Raw genomic sequence first — 18,558 nt, forward strand, 5'->3', positions numbered from 1 at the left:
TTAAGGCTTATCACAGAGCAATCTAGTACTGACTAACTTCCTGACTGTCTCTTTTACATCTTTATTCCTGAGGCTGTAGATCAGTGGGTTCAACATGGGAATGACAACTGTGTAAAAAACAGAACCCACCTTGACCAAGAGCCAGGAGCTCTTGGAGTTGGGAACACAGTAGAGGAAAAGGATAGTCCCATGGAAGATGGTGATGGCGGTCAGGTGGGAGGCACATGTGGAGAAGGCTTTCTGACGGCTCCCAGTTGAGGGCATCCTCATAACAGTGATGAAAATGAACACATAGGATGTAAGGATGATCATCAGGCTGCTTATTTCGTTGATGGATGCAAAGATTAAGATGATCTGCTGGCTGATGTAGGGGTCAGAGTAGGACACAGAGACAATGGCAGCATGCTCACAGACAAAGTTTCTTATGATATTCTTTCCTCTGTAGGATAATTGCAGTAGAAAGTAAGTAAGAATCAAAGAACACACTATACCCCAAGAATACGATGCCCCCACCAGCAAGGAGCAGAGCCTGAAGGACATTGCAGTGGTGTAGAGCAGGGGGTTACAGACTGCTACAAACCTGTCATAGGCCATCACTGCCAACATGACCATTTCTGTCACTACACACGTGCAAGCAAAGAAGAACTGAGAGATGCATCCTGAGAAGGAGATGGTTCTGTCTTCGACAACCAGGTTTTCTAGCAGTTTGGGTGTAACCACTGTAAAGTAACAGAAATCAAGGAAGGACAAATGACTGAGGAAGAAGTACATTGGGACGTGGAGTTTGGGGTTGATCCTGATAATCAGTATCATGCCCAGGTTCCCCAGCACAGTGACTGTGTAGATGGTCAGGAATAAGAGGAACAGGGGCAGCTGGAGATCTGGGTATTCTGAGAATCCCAAGAGAATGAAAGTGACTTCAGTGCTCTGGTTTTCCTGGTTCCTGTGGATAACAATGAACAGTTGATTCACTAGACTAAAAAGACAAATTGAAATAGTTGGAATAAAGTTAGACAATGTTGAGCTAATTATTTGGGAAGTTCGTTGGCTTCGACAGTTACATTAACACAAAAACTGAAATTCATTAATACTAAAAGTATAGGCTAAGCCAGCCAGGTGGTGGAGTAGCTGGTTGAGCACATGCTACAATGCACAAGGACCCATGTTCGAGTCCCTGGTCCCCACCTGCAGGGTGAAAGCTTTGCAAGTAGTGAAGTAGTCTTACAGGTGTCTCTCTCTCTCCCTCTCTAATATCCCCTTCCCTCTTGATTTCTAGCTGTCTCTATTTAGTAAATAAAGTAAAAATAAGTAAATTTTAAAAAGTACTGCATTTTTAAAAATAGCATAATACAGGGAATTTCATAAGAAAGCATGTCCAGGGACTGGGGAAATAGCATGATGGTTATGGAATAAAAACTCTCATGGGGCTGGGTGATGGCGCACTGATGAAGCACTTGTTTCCAAAAAAAAAAAAATGCACATTGGGAGTGAGTGGTAGCAGCAGGTTAAGCGCACGTGGCTCAAAGTGCAAGGACCAGCATAGGATCCCATTTCAACTCCCTGGCTCCCCACCTGCAGCGGAGTCTCTTCACAAGTGGGGTAGCAGGTCTGCAGGTGTCTATCTTTCTCTCCCCCTTTCTGTCTTCCCCTGCTCTCTCCGTTTCTCTCTGTCCTATCCAACAACGGCGGCATCAATAATAACAACAATAATAACTACAACAACAATAAAAACCAAGGACAACAAAAGGGAAAATAAATTAAATGTAAAAAAAAAAGGTATCAAAATGGGAAAAATGGCCTCCAGGAGCAGTGGATTCGTAGTGCAGGCACTGAGTAATAAACCTGGAGGCAAAAAAAAAAAAAAAAAACATGGCATCATCTCCCCAGACAATAACCTGGATCCACTGGCATATCAGATTTCAGGCTCAGGGGAAAAAAAAAAAAACTAGTATAGCCACAGGCTCTTTAGAATATAACTAAAATATGCCTACTAGCTATCCACAAAATGGAGGACCCCCCCAACTCTTCATCTGAACTATTCCAGCCTTTAGGTCTAAGATTAGTCAACAATTTGTTTGACTTTGTCTGTTAACTCTCTCTTCAACCACCAGGTTCCAGATGCTAGCATGATGCCAACCAGACTTCCCTGAACAGACAACCCCACCAATGTGTCCTGGAGCTCCGCTTCCCCAGAGCACTACCCCACTAGGGAAAGAGAGAGGTAGGCTGGGAGTATGGATTGACCTGTCAACGCCCATGTTCAGTGGGGAAGCAATTACAGAAGCCAGACCTTCCACCTTCTGCATCCCACAATGACCTTGGGTCCATTCTCCCAGAGGGATAAAGAACAGGAAAGCTATCTGGAGAGAGGATGGGATACGGAGATCTGGTTGTGGGAATTGTGTGAAGTTGCACCCCACTTATCCTATGGTTTTGTCAATGTTTCCTTTTTGATAAGTAAAAAAATAAAATATTAGAGAGAAAGAAATCAAATGAGTGTATTGTGATTAAAAAAAAACTGAACATATTTCCTAGTCAGGTAGGTTAGCGATTGATAATGTTACTTATGTGAGCAATTGGAAATCAAACATTTTTGAACAACTGAACTATGAGTCCTGATTGTCATAAGCATGTTTTTGTCTCCTGTTATTATAATTAGATTATGTAAATATCCTTTTAAAATGAAATAATATTGTCAAATTCAAAACATTAATCCCCCAATAAAGAAATAAAAAACTAATTTTACCTGAAATAAATAAATAAGTAGGGAGTGAGGTGGTAGCACAACAGGTTAAGCATATGTGGCATAAGCGTAAAGACCTGTGTAAGGATCCTAGTTTGAGCCCCTGGCTCCCCACCTGCAGGGGAGTCACAGGCGGTGAAGCAGGTCTGCAAGTGTCTGTCTTTCTCTCCCTCTCTCTGTCTTCCTCTTCTCTCTCCATTTCTCTCTGTCCTATCTAACAATGATGACATCAATAAAAAAAAAGAAATAATATCCACTCACCCGAGTATTGAATCACTTGACTTATTCATTTGCTGGAGCTGCCTTTTAAGATCAAAGCAATCCAGGATAATGCCTGAAAAATAATTTTAATGCAAAAAACAAACCTGAAAAAAAAAAACACTGAGGATCTATAGGGTTTTTTTTTAAATACATCTTACAAGACAAATTCCCTTCTGTCGTATGCTTTACATTGGCTTGTTCTAGCCCTCCCCCTCCAAGAGAATTGGATGAGTCCTGTTAATTTCACGGGCCTGCTTGGCCCCGCCCCAAGGGACCCTGGGAGAGGGTTCCTGAGTTCCCCGAGTGACAGAGTTCCTGAGGTCCGGAGTTCGAGAGTGCGAGGGTGCGAGAGTTTCAGAGTTCGAGAGTAAGAGAGGGTTCCTGAGTCCGAGAGTTCTTGAGTTCCTGAGTTCGAGAGTTTCAGGGTTACAGAGTAAGAGAGAGTGCCAGAGAGACAGAGTTCCTGGGTTCCTGAGTTCCAGAGTAAGAGAAAGAGTGCTTGCGCCGCCGCAAAGAGAGCAGAGTTCTGTTTGGTGATTAGTTTGTCTTAGTTTATGAATAGTTCCTCCTGAATAAAGAAATACAGCTTCCCTGCCCAGCCGTTGTCTCCGCGTCTCTGTTCACCACCGTGAAGCTAGCCGGCCCGGCAAGAGCCTCCGAAATTTTAACAACACCCTTCAACATTTAAAAAATATACACAGGGATGATAGAGAGAAAGGTAGACCAAAGGTAGACTCAACGCCAACCTGTGTCACAATATACGTCACCAAGGCCTTAGGGATGTTAACCCCAGAGGATATCATAGAGTTTTGCATTGGAGATCACAGAACAATTAGATCAAACAATGTCCCATGTGATGTTTTGGTTGCATGTTACTTCTCCAGAGATTGGGGAATATTTTCACCAGCAAATGGAATATATGAATTTATTTGAACAGTGTTGAATCAGACTTAATATGCTTTGTTTTTGAAAATGTACAAGAAAAAGCCAGTTATAGAGCACTAACCAGAGATACTGCTTAATGTTTACTTTCTTTTTTCCTCTCTCTTTCACTCCCCATTTCCTCTCTCTCTCTCTCTCCCTTTCTCTCTCTCCCCATCTCTCCCTTCCTTCCTTTCCCTCTCTCTCTCCTTCCCTTTTCTCCTCCATCCCTCCCTCTTTACTTATTTTTTTCTCTCTGACTGACATGGAGAAAGGCAGAGGGAGAAGTGAAAGTGTCCACAGCACTAAAGCTTCTATCGGTACAGTGGGCTTGGGATCAAACCTGGGATGCAGATGTGGCAAAGCAGCCCACTATCCAAGTAGACTATTTTACTGGGTCCTGTTTTTCTTGACCTACCATACCGTGTGTGTGTGTGTGTGTGTGTGTGTGTGTGTGTGTGTGTGTGTACATATCAGTGTGTATCGGAAAAGAAAGTATCACAATACATCTCATATTATAGTTAGGTTCCCATTCTTTTTTTTTTAATTTTACTTATAAAAAAGGAAACATTGACAAAACTATAGGATAAGAGGGGTACAACTCCACACAATTCCCACTACCAGAATTCCATATCTCATCCCCTCTCCTGATAGCTTTCCTATTCTTTATTCCTCTGGGAGTAGGACTCAAGATCATTGTGGAAGGTGGAAGGTCTGGCTTCTGTAATTGCTTCCCTGCTGAACATGGGTGTTGACTGGTCAATCCATACTCCCAGTCTGCCTCTCTCTTTCCCTAGTGGGGTGGTGCTCTGGGGAAGCGGAGCTCCAGGACATGTTGGTGGGGCTGTAGGTTCCCATTCTTTCTTTAACAAGCATTGTAAGTTTCATTCCTATTTTTAAAAAGCACATCTTTTTTTTTTTTTTTTTTTTTGCCTCCAGGCTTATTGCTTGGGCTCTGTGCCTACACTGAAAATCCTGGAGGTCTTTTATTTTCCATTTTATTGCCCTGTTGTTGTCGTTATTGTTATTGTTGCCATTGCTGCTGTTGTTGTTGTTGGGTAGGACAGAAACAAAGCAAGAGAGGAGGGGAAGACAGAGAGGAGGAGAAAAAGACAGACACCTTCAGACCTGCTTCACTGCCTGTGAAGCGACTTCCCTGTAGGTGTGGATCCCTGGTCTTTGCGCTTCTTACTATGTACACTTAACCTGCTAAGCTACTGCCCAGCTCCCGATTTTCTTAAGAGTATATAATTTGTGTGATTACTAACCTGAGCATTTGCAAGTCAATGTTTACATTTTTATTAAAAGTTCAAAAGTGCTCATATTTTCCATTTATAGTTATTTTTATTCCCCCAAATAATTTCCTTAAAGGTGTTAGTAATTTATAGAACCATTGATATGGGTACAACTTTTCATCTTTCCTCTGAAAGGTGTCTGCAAATCACACTCAGCCCCAGCAACTTAGGTCCTTTCTGTCTCTGCAACCTGACCCCCTCTCTAGTCATTCCTATCCCCTCCTTCCCAGAGTCCTTTGCTTTAGTTCGATATACTATGACCAGTCCAAGTTTCCCTTTTCAGTCCTTGTTTCTTGTCTTTCCTTTTCCTTCTCCCACGCCCTTTTATTTTCATTTGCTACCAGCGTTATTGCTAACACTCATTGTTTAGACACCAAATCCACCACTCCTGACTTCTTTTTTTTTATTGTTGTTGTAGTTATTATTGTTGTTATTATGTCATTATTGTTAGGACAGAGAAAGATAGAGAGAGGAGGGGAAGGCAGAGAGGGGGGGAGAAAGACAACTGCAGACCTACTTCACCCCCTGTGAAGTGACTCCCTTGGAGTTAGGGAGCCGGGGGATCGAACCCAGATCCTTAAGCCGGTCCTTGCGCTTCGGTCCACGTGTGCTTAACCTGCTGCGCTACTGCCTGACTCCCGGCTTTTTTCTTTTTCCTTTTTTTTCTCTTCTTTTCTTCCTATTCTTTTTCTTTTTTACACACAGAGAGATACGGAAGGGGGGAAACTGGGAGAAACAGAGCAAGAGAAATAGACATCTGCAGCCCTATCCAGTGAAGTTTCTTGCTTACAGGTGGGGATAAGGAGCTTCAGTCCTCATACTGGCATCACGAACACCTGTGTTCTATCAAGTGCCATCACTTGACCCCTGTATTTTCTTTCTTTCTTTTTTTTTTTTTTTTTTTTGCCTTCAGGGTTATCACTGGGGCATGGTGCCAGCGCTACAAATCCACTGCTCCTGGAGATTATTTTTCCCATTTTATTGCCCTTATTGTTATTGTTATTGTTGTTATAGCTGTTGTTGTTGGGTAGGACAGAGAGAAATTAGAGAGAGGAGGAGAGAAAGATAGACACCTGCAGACCTGTTTCACTGCTTGTGAAGCAGCTCCTCTGCAGGTGGGGAGCTGGGGGCTCAAACCGGGATTCTACCCTGGTCCTTGAGCTTTATGCCCTGTGCACTTAAGCTACTGTGCTACCCCTCATCCCCTTGTCTCTGCTTCTTAATATAAGTAAGATCATCTCTTTCCAGATTATCTCACTTAATATAATTCCTCCGAACTCCATACAAAACGAGGTAAGAAATGCCTTCATTTTTAAGAGTGGAATAGTACTCTATCTTATATATTTACACTTCTTAGCCACTCATCTGTCATTGGGCATTTGGGTTGCTTCTAAGTTTGGACTATTAAAAATCATGAAAAAAAAATATATATATTATACCCTGTAGATACCGTTTATGATACAGAGAAAAAGAGAGGAAAAGTGAGACAAAGAGATACCAAGCACTTCTTTACCACTCATGAAGCCTATTTTCTGCAGGTCCCCCCATATGGTGGCCCAGGACTTGAACGTAGGTCCTCATTCATGCTAACATGTACACTCTACCAAGTGAGTCACCTGCAGTTCTCTTGGTTTTGTTGATTGGAAGGATGATAAGTTTATTGGACCAAAAAAGAATGAACTTTTTCTTTCTCAGTCAGAACATTCTCAGTTGAAATACGGTGGTGCTGGGATTGAACAGAGAGCCTCTCTCATGTAAGTCCTGTGTGGATGAAACAAACCCAATTGCAAGGAAGACTAAAGTAGAAACAAACAAATGGGACTATATCAAATTGAAAAGCTTCTGCACAGCCAAAGAAACTATCACACAAACAAAGAGACCCCTCACAGAATGGGGGAAGATCTTTACATGCCATACATCAGACAAGAAACTAATCACAAAAATATACGAAGAGCTCAGCAAACTTAGCACCAAAAAAGCAAATGACCCCATCCCAAAATGGGCAGAGGATATGAACAGAACATTCACTCCAGAGGAGATCTGAAAGGCTAACAAATATATGAAAAACTGCTCCAGGTCTCTGATTGTCAGAGAAATGCAAATTAAGACAACACTAAGATACCACCTCACTCCTGTGAGAATGGCATACATCAAAAAGGACAGCAGCAACAAATGTTGGAGAGGCTGTGGAGACAGAGGAAGCCTTTTGCACTGCTGGTGGGAATGTAAATTGGTCCAGCCTCTGTGGAGAGCAGTCTGGAGAACTCTCACAAGGCTAGACATGGACCTTTCATATGACCCAGTGATTTCTCTCCTGGGGATATACCCCAAGGACTCCATAAAACCCAACCAAACACCTATGTTCATAGCAGCACAATTCATAATAGCTAAAACCTGGAAGAAACCCAGGTGCCCAACAACAGATGAGTGGCTGAGCAAGCTGTGGTCTATATACACAATGGAATACTATGCAGCTACTAAGAACAATGAACTCAACTTCTCTGACCCATCTTGGTCAGAGCTAGAAGGAATTATGTTAAGTGAGCTAAGTCAGAAAGATAAAGATGAGTATGGGATGATCCCACTCATCAACAGAAGTTGAGAAAGAAAATCAGAAAGGGAAACTAAAAGCAGGATCTGACTAAATTGAAAGTAGGGCACCAAAGTAAAAACCCTGTGGTGAGGGGGAGGGTGGCTTCCTGGGCCGTTGGCGGGTGGGTGGGTGGGATGGGACACAATCTTTTGGTGGTGGGAATGGTGTTTATGTACACTCCTATTAAAGTGTAGTCATATAAATCACTATTTAATTAATATGAGAGGGGAAAAAATTGATTGTATGTCTAACAAAGGGACTTCTCAAAGTTAACCCAATTACCAAATAATGTTATGATAGCAATAACTATCCATGGTCTTCTTGAACCCTAAGATAGCAGGAACCTCACATTTCCACTATAGAGCCTAAACTTCCCCCAGTCCTGGGACCCTAGGGTAGGGCCCACTTTCCCGTATGCTTCTCCCAATTCTTATCAAATAATAGTGCATCTGCTGATCGCAACCTAATCAACGCAATGACTGCCACCTCAACATGCTTCTGCTCAGACTGTGTCCAGAGACTTCAGATGTGGAATGACAACTCTTCAGCTTCATCACTCGGGTGAGATCTTTCCTTTCATAGTATTCTCTAATTCCATCCCAGGTGGTTCACTTCCTAACAAAGTCCCAAAACCTAGATATAGACCAGGTTCCGAGAGATAAAGCATATGTTCACAGATATCCATAAACTAGGGCAAATATATACCTGAAAGCAGTAATACAGTAGAGTTTTCAGTGAGTAACCCCCCAACACTTCATCTCCACTATTCCAACCTTTGGGTCCATGATTCTTCAACAATTTGTTTTGCTTTGTATGTTTACTCTCTTTTCAGCCACCAGGTTCCAGATGTCATCAGGATGCCGGCCAGGCTTCCCTGGACTGAAGACCCCACCAATGCGTCCTGGAGCTCTGCTTCTCCAGAGACTCACCCTACTAGGGAAAGAGAGAGGCAGACTGGGAGTATGAACCGACCAGTCAACGCCCGTGTTCAGCGGGGAAGCAATTTCAGAAGGCAGACCTCCCACCATGCTCCTAGAGGGATAGAGAATGGGAAAGCTATTGGGGAGGGGATGGGATATGGAGATTGGGTGGCAGGAACTGTGTTGAGTTGTACCCCCACCCCCATCCTATGATTTTGTTAATGTCTCCTTGCTTAAATTAAAAAAAAAAAAAAGTAAGTCCTGTGTGATTCCACTGCACAATTTTCCCAGTTTTTACAGCTACCATATCTTAACATAAAGCCACCTGAATCAACAGCTTAACTTTAATGACAGCTATCAACAAAATTTTCTGTAAAGACCATGTCCTTGATATTTTGTGGTTTGTGGACCAGATTTTCTTTTTATTGGGAGGATTAATGGCTTACATTCAAAAATAAAATACAGTAACAAAAATAAAATGTTTGTACATGCCTAACATTTCCTCAGTTTTCCACATAACAATTCAACCCCCTCCAGGTCCTCCTCTGCCATCATATTCAGAACCTGAACCCTTACCACCATCCCAGAGTCCTTTACTTTGGCACAATACACCAAACCCAGTCCAAGTTCTACTTTGTGTTTTCTTATTTTTCAACTTCTTTTTAAAAATTTATTACTGGTGATTTAATAATGATTAATAAAGATTGTAGGATAAGAGGGTTACAATTCATACAATTCTGTGGACCAGATGCTTTGATGCTAACTATTGAGTATTGTAAGTAGTGAATGAATATATCCATAAGCAAAACATAGACCAAAAAATAAGCATGATTCAGCTCTGACTTACATTGGTACTGAGGACTGATCCTGGAAATTCAGAGACTCAACTATGACAGTTATTTGTATCACCATTAAACTATCTCCTCAGACCACAAATTATTTTTTTCAATTGGCAAAAAATATAGTAAACTGTATTTATTTTGTGGGTCATAGTTTCCAAATCCATGTAAGAAACTAACCTCTTGATGTGGTCCGGTGGCACAGTGGCTAAAGCACTAGACTCTCAAGCATGAAGTCCTGAGTTGAATCCCTGGCAGCACATGTACCAGAGTGATGTCTGGTACTTTTTCTCTCTCCTATCTTTCTCATTAATAAATAAATAAAATATTTTAAAAAATAAACGAGCTTCTTTATTACGCAGTGTCTTAGATTATTAGATAATTGATTAGATGTCTTCTCACTGGTGATGCAGAGACCTTGATTCTTTAGAAAACGTAGTTTTAAGAACTTCTGGGAAGAATGGCCATGGAGCAATAGTGAACAGAGCAGACTCTCCCCCATAAACATCAAATATCTACAAGTATCAAACTTAATTAACCTCATAAACTACAGCTGATACATCTGCAGAAGTACTGCAGCCTCAGGTGGGTACTCTTGTGCATGACTGAGGTGAGAAGGGGTGTAGGATCAAAGTCAAACACACAGAAGTCAAGAGCTCTGGCAGATGGAAGCACCATTTTCCCTCTTCTCAGGGTCAAGGTAACACACAGTGCTGGCTGTGAGAGAGGGGGGAACCTAGGAAATTTTTTTGGTTTTTTGCCTCCAGGTATATCGCTGGAGCTCTGAGCTTATGCTAGGAATCCACTGCTCCTGGAGGTCATCTTTTTTCCATTATTATTGATGTTGTTGTACAAGACAGAGAGAAATTGAGAGAGGAGGGCAAGATAGAGAAGGGGAGAGAAAGACACCCACAACCTGCTTCACTGCTTATGAAGCGACCCACTTATAGGAGGGGAGCTGGGGGCTCAAACTGGGATCCTTGTGTCAGTCCTTGCACTTTGCGCTATGTGTTCTTAACCCGGTGCATTACCTCCTGGACCCCACCCATGAGCTTTTAATCCATGACCTTGGGGTTCTAAGCCTACTTAACTACTGGCAAAGATACAGGACATTTCTGGGCAAAAGCAATCTAGTCTGTCACCAAACAAAGGCAGACATACATAAAGGTCATTTGTCGCAGCTGGTAGCTAACCAGTAACTTGAGCCCTGCTTCTCTGAACACAGCAGCCACCAAGCAGCAAATCCCTGAGGCTTGGTTTGAGACTAAAATCATACAGAGAAACCTTATATACACACCACACAGAGTACAAAACAGGTCAAGGTAATAACAAGAAATACAACCCCATGCCCCCACCACCCAGCGTATAAACAAAGTGAGTCTTGGTGATCACAATAATAGCACCACCTGCTAGCCAACAGAAACCAGAACAATAAAGGCATAAACAGAATAATAGCAAAAGTAAACTTCCAGACATGACAAAACAGATAGATAGAACAGAAGAGCTCCAAGAAATTAAAGACATAGAGAGACAATCGGAGAAAGACTAGAGAAAGCTCATCATGAGGAATCTCTAAGAATGTAATCATAAGATGGAGAAGCATAACCAGAAGTTGAAAGACTATCTCACTTAGGAGTTAGGGATCACAAAAGAATAGCTCCTAATTGAGTTCTCTAAGAAATTAGAAAACATGAAAGAAGAACTTCAATCTGAGTTCATTATGCAGTTAGGAAGTCAGAAAGAAAAAAACTCAATTTCCAGGTGTGAAAGATGCTTTGAATGCGGTTCCAGTTCAGGTACATGAATGCAAAATGACAAACACCAAGACATATCATTATAAAACTATCAACATTCAGTGACACTGGTGGGACTAGATAGCATAATGGTTATGCAGATTGACTCCCATGCCTGAGGCTTTATATTCCCAGGTTCAATTCCCACACCACCATAAGCCAGAGATGAGTAGTGCTCTGGTAAAATAATAATAATAATAATAATACTCAATGACAAGAAAAAAATATTGCTGCTGCCAGGGAAAGGAAAGAATTAACATACAAATGTAGAGGCTTTAATCAGATTTCTCTTCACAAACCTTTGAGGCAAGGAGGTGGAATGATATATTCAAAATAATAAAGGATAGGGAATTCCATTCACAGATCTTGTACCCTGTAAAATCACATTTCAAATATGAGGGAGAAATAAAAGTCTTTTCAAATGTCTAAAAGCTAAAGGAATTTTCCACCATCAACTCCACCTTGTAAGAATTATAAGATTATATAATATATTATTAAATAAATGGTTGTAGAGTTAATGTAAATAGTTAACTTAAGAGATGTAAATATCTTAAATTCTAGTCTAGTACTAGTTATTATTCCCAAGATGGGTGAGGTATGGAGCATAATGGCTATGTAAAATGACATTCATGTCTGAAGCATCCAAGGTCCCAGGTTCAATCCCCAGTACTATCATAAGTCAAAGCTGAGAAAAAGAAAAAAAATCAAAGAGGCAATATTATTTGTTTATCCTAACTCAATATTTGAGAAGGGAATTTTGGCTTTGCTTTTCCCCAACAATGCCAATTTGAATCTCTTATTTTTGCATTTGTATTTCCATCAAATTTTATAAAAAGGGGTACCTTTATCCCTCTTCTGAGACAAGGTCCTCTACTACAAAATCCTTTTCAAAATACGATTTTTTTTCTTAAAAAGTGAAATATATAAAATATCCACAATATCCATAGTGGGGGTTTGCATTGTTAAATGGGAATCTGGGGAATGTTATGCACGTACAAACTATTGTATTTACTGTTGAATGTAAAGCATTAATTCCCCAATAAAGAAATAAATTATTTAAAAAAATAAATAAATAAAAATAAAATAAAATAAAATATCCACTAGATGGCAGCATGACGCCACAATTTAAATTAAGACACTAAACTATTAATGCTTGAGGAGAACATGTAATAGAGAAACAGAGAGACAAAGTGATCGGAGTTTATATGTAGCTTGTAGATCATTCACTGTATATGAGATCCTTTTTGGTTTATTTATAAAATGGAAATATTGATAAGACCATAGGATAAGAGGGGTACAATTCCACACAATTCCCACCACCAGAACTCCGTATCCCATCTCAGCCCTTGAAAGCCTTCCTAGATCCTTTTATAAATAAAGGGAAACTATTTCTATGATGACAAATTGTCTCTACCATTTTCAAGCATCAGCTCAGCTTTAATTTTTACATTTGTTAATCTTTTATTATATTTGAACTAAAAGGATGATTTTGGGTCTTGGCATTTTCACGTTAACAAAACTTGTGGCATAAAAGTTATTTACAGTTTATTTCATTCTATTTATAATAAGTAAATACTCAAGTGAAAAGGGATATATATATATGTATATGAAATAAGAATCCTTTAAAAAATAATCGTACTTAAAATCAAAGGCTGTGAAGCAGGTCTGCAGGTGTCTATCTTTCTCTCCCTCTCTCTGTCTTCCCTTCCTCTCTCCATTTCTCTCTGTTCTATCCAACAACAACAACAGCAATGGCAACAATAGTTGGAACAGTCAAAAACCTCTCATGTACATGCATCATTGCACACAAACTCTATATCAAGGGAATAGTTATGTTTTCATTATACCTGAAATTCAGTCTTCTTTTCTACTTCTTCTAAGTTGTGGTCATTATTACCTTTACTTCTAGGTCATTAGAGTTTCCCCACAATTATTTCTATGTTAAAATGGAAGATGATATAATCTTTTGATCAAAGTTCATCTTCCCCTTAGGTAAATTGCACCCTTGGGAATTTACAAATTCATGGAGATAATACTATAACTCTCTGCAAGATGGATATTTCCCAGTAAAACTGTTTGGGTATTAGATAGGAATCGTGTGTTGTCCCTGGTTTCTTTATCCTTTGATTTTTTTTATCAAATCTAAATATCAAATATTTCTTTTTTAAGAGAGATGAAGAGCTTCCAATGCAAATGATAAAGATACCAGTTTCTTCTTCTTCTGAATATTAAAACAAAACTGGAGAAAAACTCTTGACTTCAAGCTAACCTTATCTTAGAAAACTTAGGTAAGTTCTGTCTGTAAAATTATTTACACACTGATATTTATCAACACATACTTACTGTATTGATTGATTCAGTCTATGTCTCTACGATGACTGGGAGTTATGACACATGCCTTAGATATAAACTAAGTCCAGGTAAATCGGACACTTATTTTTACTTGTCATCCAAGATTAGTGATGAAATCATACTTTTAGCATTTGAAATCAAAATAAAATTTAATAATAAATGTGTAATAATGCTTATCAGAAAACACTTGCCATAATTTTCATACAATAAATGTTTTAAACTATAACCTTCTCTACTTGACTACATGATTTGATGCTGTTCATGACCCATACATTATAATTTACCCTTTCTATGCAATTTGCAGAAAGAAATTTAAAACACAACTGATACTTTCCCTCATGACTTGAAGAAGTAAGACAAAATGTTAGTAATCTATTCACTCAACACACAATGAAAATTTACAAAGGAAAACTCAAGAAGTATAGGTGATAATATAATGTTTGTCCTACTTTCTGTTAACTATATGAATGTGTCATATTTGTAGTCTGTAATTTTATCGGTATTTAAATACTATATTTTCTATTATAATCTAGCGAAACTAGGACTGTCTATAAAATTAGGAGACTGGAAGCCAGGCAGTGGTGTACCCGATTAAGCTCACACAGTACTACTACATATAAGGACTCATGCAAGAAACTGGGTTTGAGCCCCCAGCTCCCCACCTGTTGCAGAGACGCTTCACAAGCATTGAAGCAGGTCTGTAGGTTTCGATTTTTCTCTCTCCTTTCTCCTCTCACTTTCTCCTTTCTCCTCTCACTTTCTCTCTGGCCTATGGGGGAGGTAAAAAAATGGCCACCAGGAGCAGTGGATTTGTGGTGTGCTCCTCTGAGATAGAACGCATGAAGGATAAATCATAGTAAGGTTTCATTCTGCATGTTTGGGTAACCCCTAAGGCAAGAAACCACAAGGAGAGATAAGCTACAATCTGACCAAAAAAAAAAAAAAAAAAAAAAATCAGTATCAAGCAGAGCAGACAGCTTTAATTACCAAAAGAGTCAGTGAGTGTTTGAGTAAGCATTACATGCTGGGCTGCATTAGCCTGTGCCATCTATCCCAAAACAGCAGGCATTGAGTTGATGCTGATACTATCGAACAATACCTTACTGCACATTGCCAAAGACCCCAGTTCCATTGCTGCCGAGCTGTTAGGAATTCCAGGGAAGAATACTAATTGTTAGATAAACACAGGAGATTGCCATGTGCCCAGATTATGTGAAGGGAGATGTGTTTAGGAAGTTTCAAACTGTTTACCAAGGACCTGAATGAATAAAGGGAGTTAATCAGGAGGGTCTCCTTTCTGGGAGAATGATCGTTTAGCTGTGGTTGTGGGATTAGTTCAGATGATCTTAATGAAGACAAGAGGGACAGCAACCTGTGTTGCTGTTGCTGGCTAGTTCTGGTGTGTGTAGGAGAAAGATAACCAGATATCAACTGTTACCAGCACTTCGCTGCTGGCTCTTCCTTCAGACCCAGATAATATCTTTTGAGATCTATTTTAGCCCTCATAGCTGACTTAAAATTAAACTAAAATACATAACTGAGATGTTGAGTACTAAAAAGTCACCGTACAAGAGTAGTAGAGAGGTCTGAGAAGTGGTTCAGCAGTCGAATACATGACTTCCATTGTAGAGACCTCATCTTGGCTTGGTCCTTGAACTGCACCAAGGAGGTAAATAGATGACACTTCATCTTGTTTCTCTCTCTCACTATTCTCTGCCTCTGTGAAATTCAGCCCTGAAAGGTGAAGCCCTGGTGAGGGCATTCAATAAATAAGTAAATGAATCAACGATTCACAGGTACAATACATTAGACTAAGGAAGATTTCACTTTACCAGTAAGGAAAATGAGGCTGAGAAAATTTAATTGCTCAACTCATTTTCAGCAAGTTAAATGTGAAGAATAAATTTAATTAAATTTTAACTTGTGATTCTTTTCATTAAGTCACAAAGATTTAGATACTGGGAAAAGTTAGAGAATTAAATTAATTCAAACTAGGGATCATTTCAGAAGCTTAGCTTTTTGTGTGTGTGTGTGTGTGTGTGTGTGTGTGTGTGTGTGTATGTGTGTGTGTATGACCCAGAGTTGGATCCCAGAGATGGATTCAAATTGTTATTTGAATAAGATGCTTTATATGATCACTTTGTATCTATAATGCTTTCTTATTGAGTATTAAAGGTATCAAAATGCTACTCTGACAATTGTTCCTAACTCTTGAAAACTGAATATGTATATTTTTCTCCCTCTCCCTCTCTTCCAAATCTTATTTCATATATGGAAAACCCACTGAGTGGACATGGGAGAGGGAAAAGTTAGAGTTATGAAAATCAATCGCAAATATCTTGGTGTTGAAGACATAAGTAATTCTCATAAAATAGTTTAAATACTAAGATTCAAAGTTTCATGTAATTGAAGCAATGAAATAGTGATGTGGTTTAGCGGGATGGTTGCATGCTTGCTTCTCAGTAGTTCTTGGTGTATGAAATTCTAACATTAAAAAGTGTCTATTTGTGTTATGGCTTAATAGTTATTTCCAATGGGACATTAATAGATTTGGTTCTACAATACCTTGTAACAGTGACAGGACTAAGAAAGCAAAACTGAGAAACTGTTAGTAAATTCAGTCTGAAATGATCAGAACATGTGAATGCTGAAAAGCATATCTTTTTAGGATGAGCTAATAAGTAGAGTTTGGAAGAGAGAGAGAGAAAGAGAGAGAGAGAGAGAGAGAGAGAGAGAGAGAGAGAGAGAGAGAGAGACCAGAACTCTGATATGTGGTGGTACTAGGAACTGAATCTGAGACTGGGCACCTCAGGCATGGAAATCTTTTTTTTTTTTCTTTCTATTTATAAAAAGAAAACACTGACAAAACCATAGGATAAGAGGGGTACAACTCCACACATTTCCCACCACCAGAACTCCGTATCCCAGCTCATCTCCTGATAGCTTTCCTATTCTTTAACCCTCTAGGAGTATGGGCCCAAGGTCATTGTGGGATGCAGAAGGTGGAAGGTCTGGCTTCTGTAATTGCTTCCCCACTGAACATGGGCATTAACAGGTGGATCCATACTCCCAGCATGTCTCTCTCTTTCCCTAGTGGAGAAGGGCTCTGGGGAAGCAGAGCTCCAAGGCACATTGGTGGGGTTGTCTGTCCAGGGAAGTCTAATAACATCCTACTAGCATCTGGAACCATACTCCCAGCCTGTCTCTCTCTTTCCCTAGTAGGTCAGGGTTCTGGGGAATTGGAGCTCCAGGACACATTGATGGGGCTGTCTGTCCATGGAAGTCTGATTGGCATCATGGTGGCATCTGGAACCTGGTGGCTGAAAAGAGAGTTAACATATAAAGCCAAACAAGCTGTTGAATAATCATGAACCTAAAGGCTGGAGTAGTGCAGATGAAGAGTTGAGGAGGGTGTCTCTGTTTTGTAGATAGCTAGTAGGCATATTTTAGATATAGTCCAAAGGGCCTGTGGTGGCTATACTAGTTTTTCTCCTTTCTCCCCTGCACCTGAAATCTGATATACTGTTGGATCCAAGTTATTGTCTGGGGAGATGATGTCATGACTGGAAAAAAGACCAGAAAGCTGGATGAGGGAAAAGAGTAGCTCCCTAACATGTGAAAGGGGTATAAATATTGTTGACTGTAAACCCCATCGATTTGATCTGATCTGGGGTCCATATTCAGCTTAGAAGCCTATGTGACCACTGCATCCCTGTAGATCTGAGCTCACATTCTGTGGTCATAAGTAGGAACATTCCAAGCTGCCCCAATATCAGGACCCATCTCCCTCAGGTGTGGCATAGAGTATGTTGTCCATCCTTCCTTTGGAGGATGGAACACTGTTTACCATTGTTGATCCAAGTTGAGGGCAAGGTCCTATAGGGGCCCACAAAGGGGTCTGATTTGTTGTTCCTGAGAGAGATGGCCGGTAACAGAGAGAGGGATTTCTTTGAGGTCTAGGCCCATCATGTCTGTTTGGGAATCTTAGGACTCCTGAACTAGAGCCCTAGCTGACAGGGTAGCCTGACAGTGACTAAAGAGTTGTTAAAGTCTGCCAGTCTCTTGCCCTTATTCAGCTTTTGCAGTCCTTGCTTTGATAAGGTTAGCTTTGGAGTGAGTGAGGGAAGTGTAATAGGAAGTAGGTAAGGAGGGTATCTAAGACTAAGTAGACACTATTTCATTAGAAACTTTATATTGACTCAGTGCAGACTATTGTGTACTTTTGCTTTCAGGTATATATTTTGCCCTAATTTATGGATACATGTGAACATATGCTCTATCTCACAGGACCTGGTCTATATCTAGGCTTTGGGACTTTGTTAGGAAGTGAACCACCTGGAATGGAATTAGAGAATCCTATGAAAGGAAAGGTCTCACCCGAGTAATGAGACTGAAGTAATGAGGTTGACATTCCAGGCATGGGAATCTTCTTGCATAACCATTATGCTATCTCTTCCGCCAAAGGAAAATTTAACAACTTGCATACATTCACTAAAAAGAGATCAATTTATGCCAGTGGGTAGAACATTGTATGAGACTAAAATTCAAGTTAAATCTACTACTATTTTCAAATGCCTTGATGGATATCAAGTATATTTCAGTATAATGTTTTAAAAATAGAGGTAAATATGCCTTTTTCTTTTTGACTATAAAATACAATCTTTCATCTTTGTGACTTCACCATATCTGTAAAAAAGAGAGAAATAAAACTGATATGGTCATCTATACCACTTGATTCTAAATTAATTTATTGATTTTTAATTTGATAGGTATGGATATATAGCAGGATGTTTATAACATATAACAGTATCAAAAACAAGAAGGGCAACAAAAGGGAAAAA

General features: G+C 39.9%; 1 protein-coding gene across 1 annotated transcript; it reads right to left on the minus strand.

Moving 5' to 3' along the window:
* On the minus strand, positions 1-14,765 carry LOC103116527 (olfactory receptor 5D13-like). Its single transcript, XM_016189656.2, has 3 exons — positions 14,705-14,765; positions 3,005-3,077; positions 1-976 (listed from the first exon to the last, which is right to left on the minus strand). Exons 1-3 carry the CDS (start codon positions 14,763-14,765, stop codon positions 1-3), a joined length of 1,110 nt encoding a protein of 369 aa, XP_016045142.1.
* Positions 14,766-18,558: the final 3,793 nt, after the last annotated feature.

Source organism: Erinaceus europaeus, chromosome 17 (genome assembly GCF_950295315.1).
Source record: "Erinaceus europaeus chromosome 17, mEriEur2.1, whole genome shotgun sequence".
In the NCBI taxonomy this organism is placed as follows: domain Eukaryota; kingdom Metazoa; phylum Chordata; class Mammalia; order Eulipotyphla; family Erinaceidae; genus Erinaceus; species Erinaceus europaeus.

Excerpts from the sequence above, each read along its gene's own strand:
- LOC103116527 (XM_016189656.2), bottom strand. The coding sequence starts at position 14,765 with ATGGCACAGGCTAATGCAGCCCAGCATGTAATGCTTACTCAAACACTC. Across the intron at positions 3,078-14,704 it reads AACACTCACTGACTCTTTTG|GCATTATCCTGGATTGCTTT; the intron begins GTAATTAAAGCT and ends ATTATTTTTCAG. Across the intron at positions 977-3,004 it reads TCAAGTGATTCAATACTCGG|TCTAGTGAATCAACTGTTCA; the intron begins GTGAGTGGATAT and ends TTGTCTTTTTAG.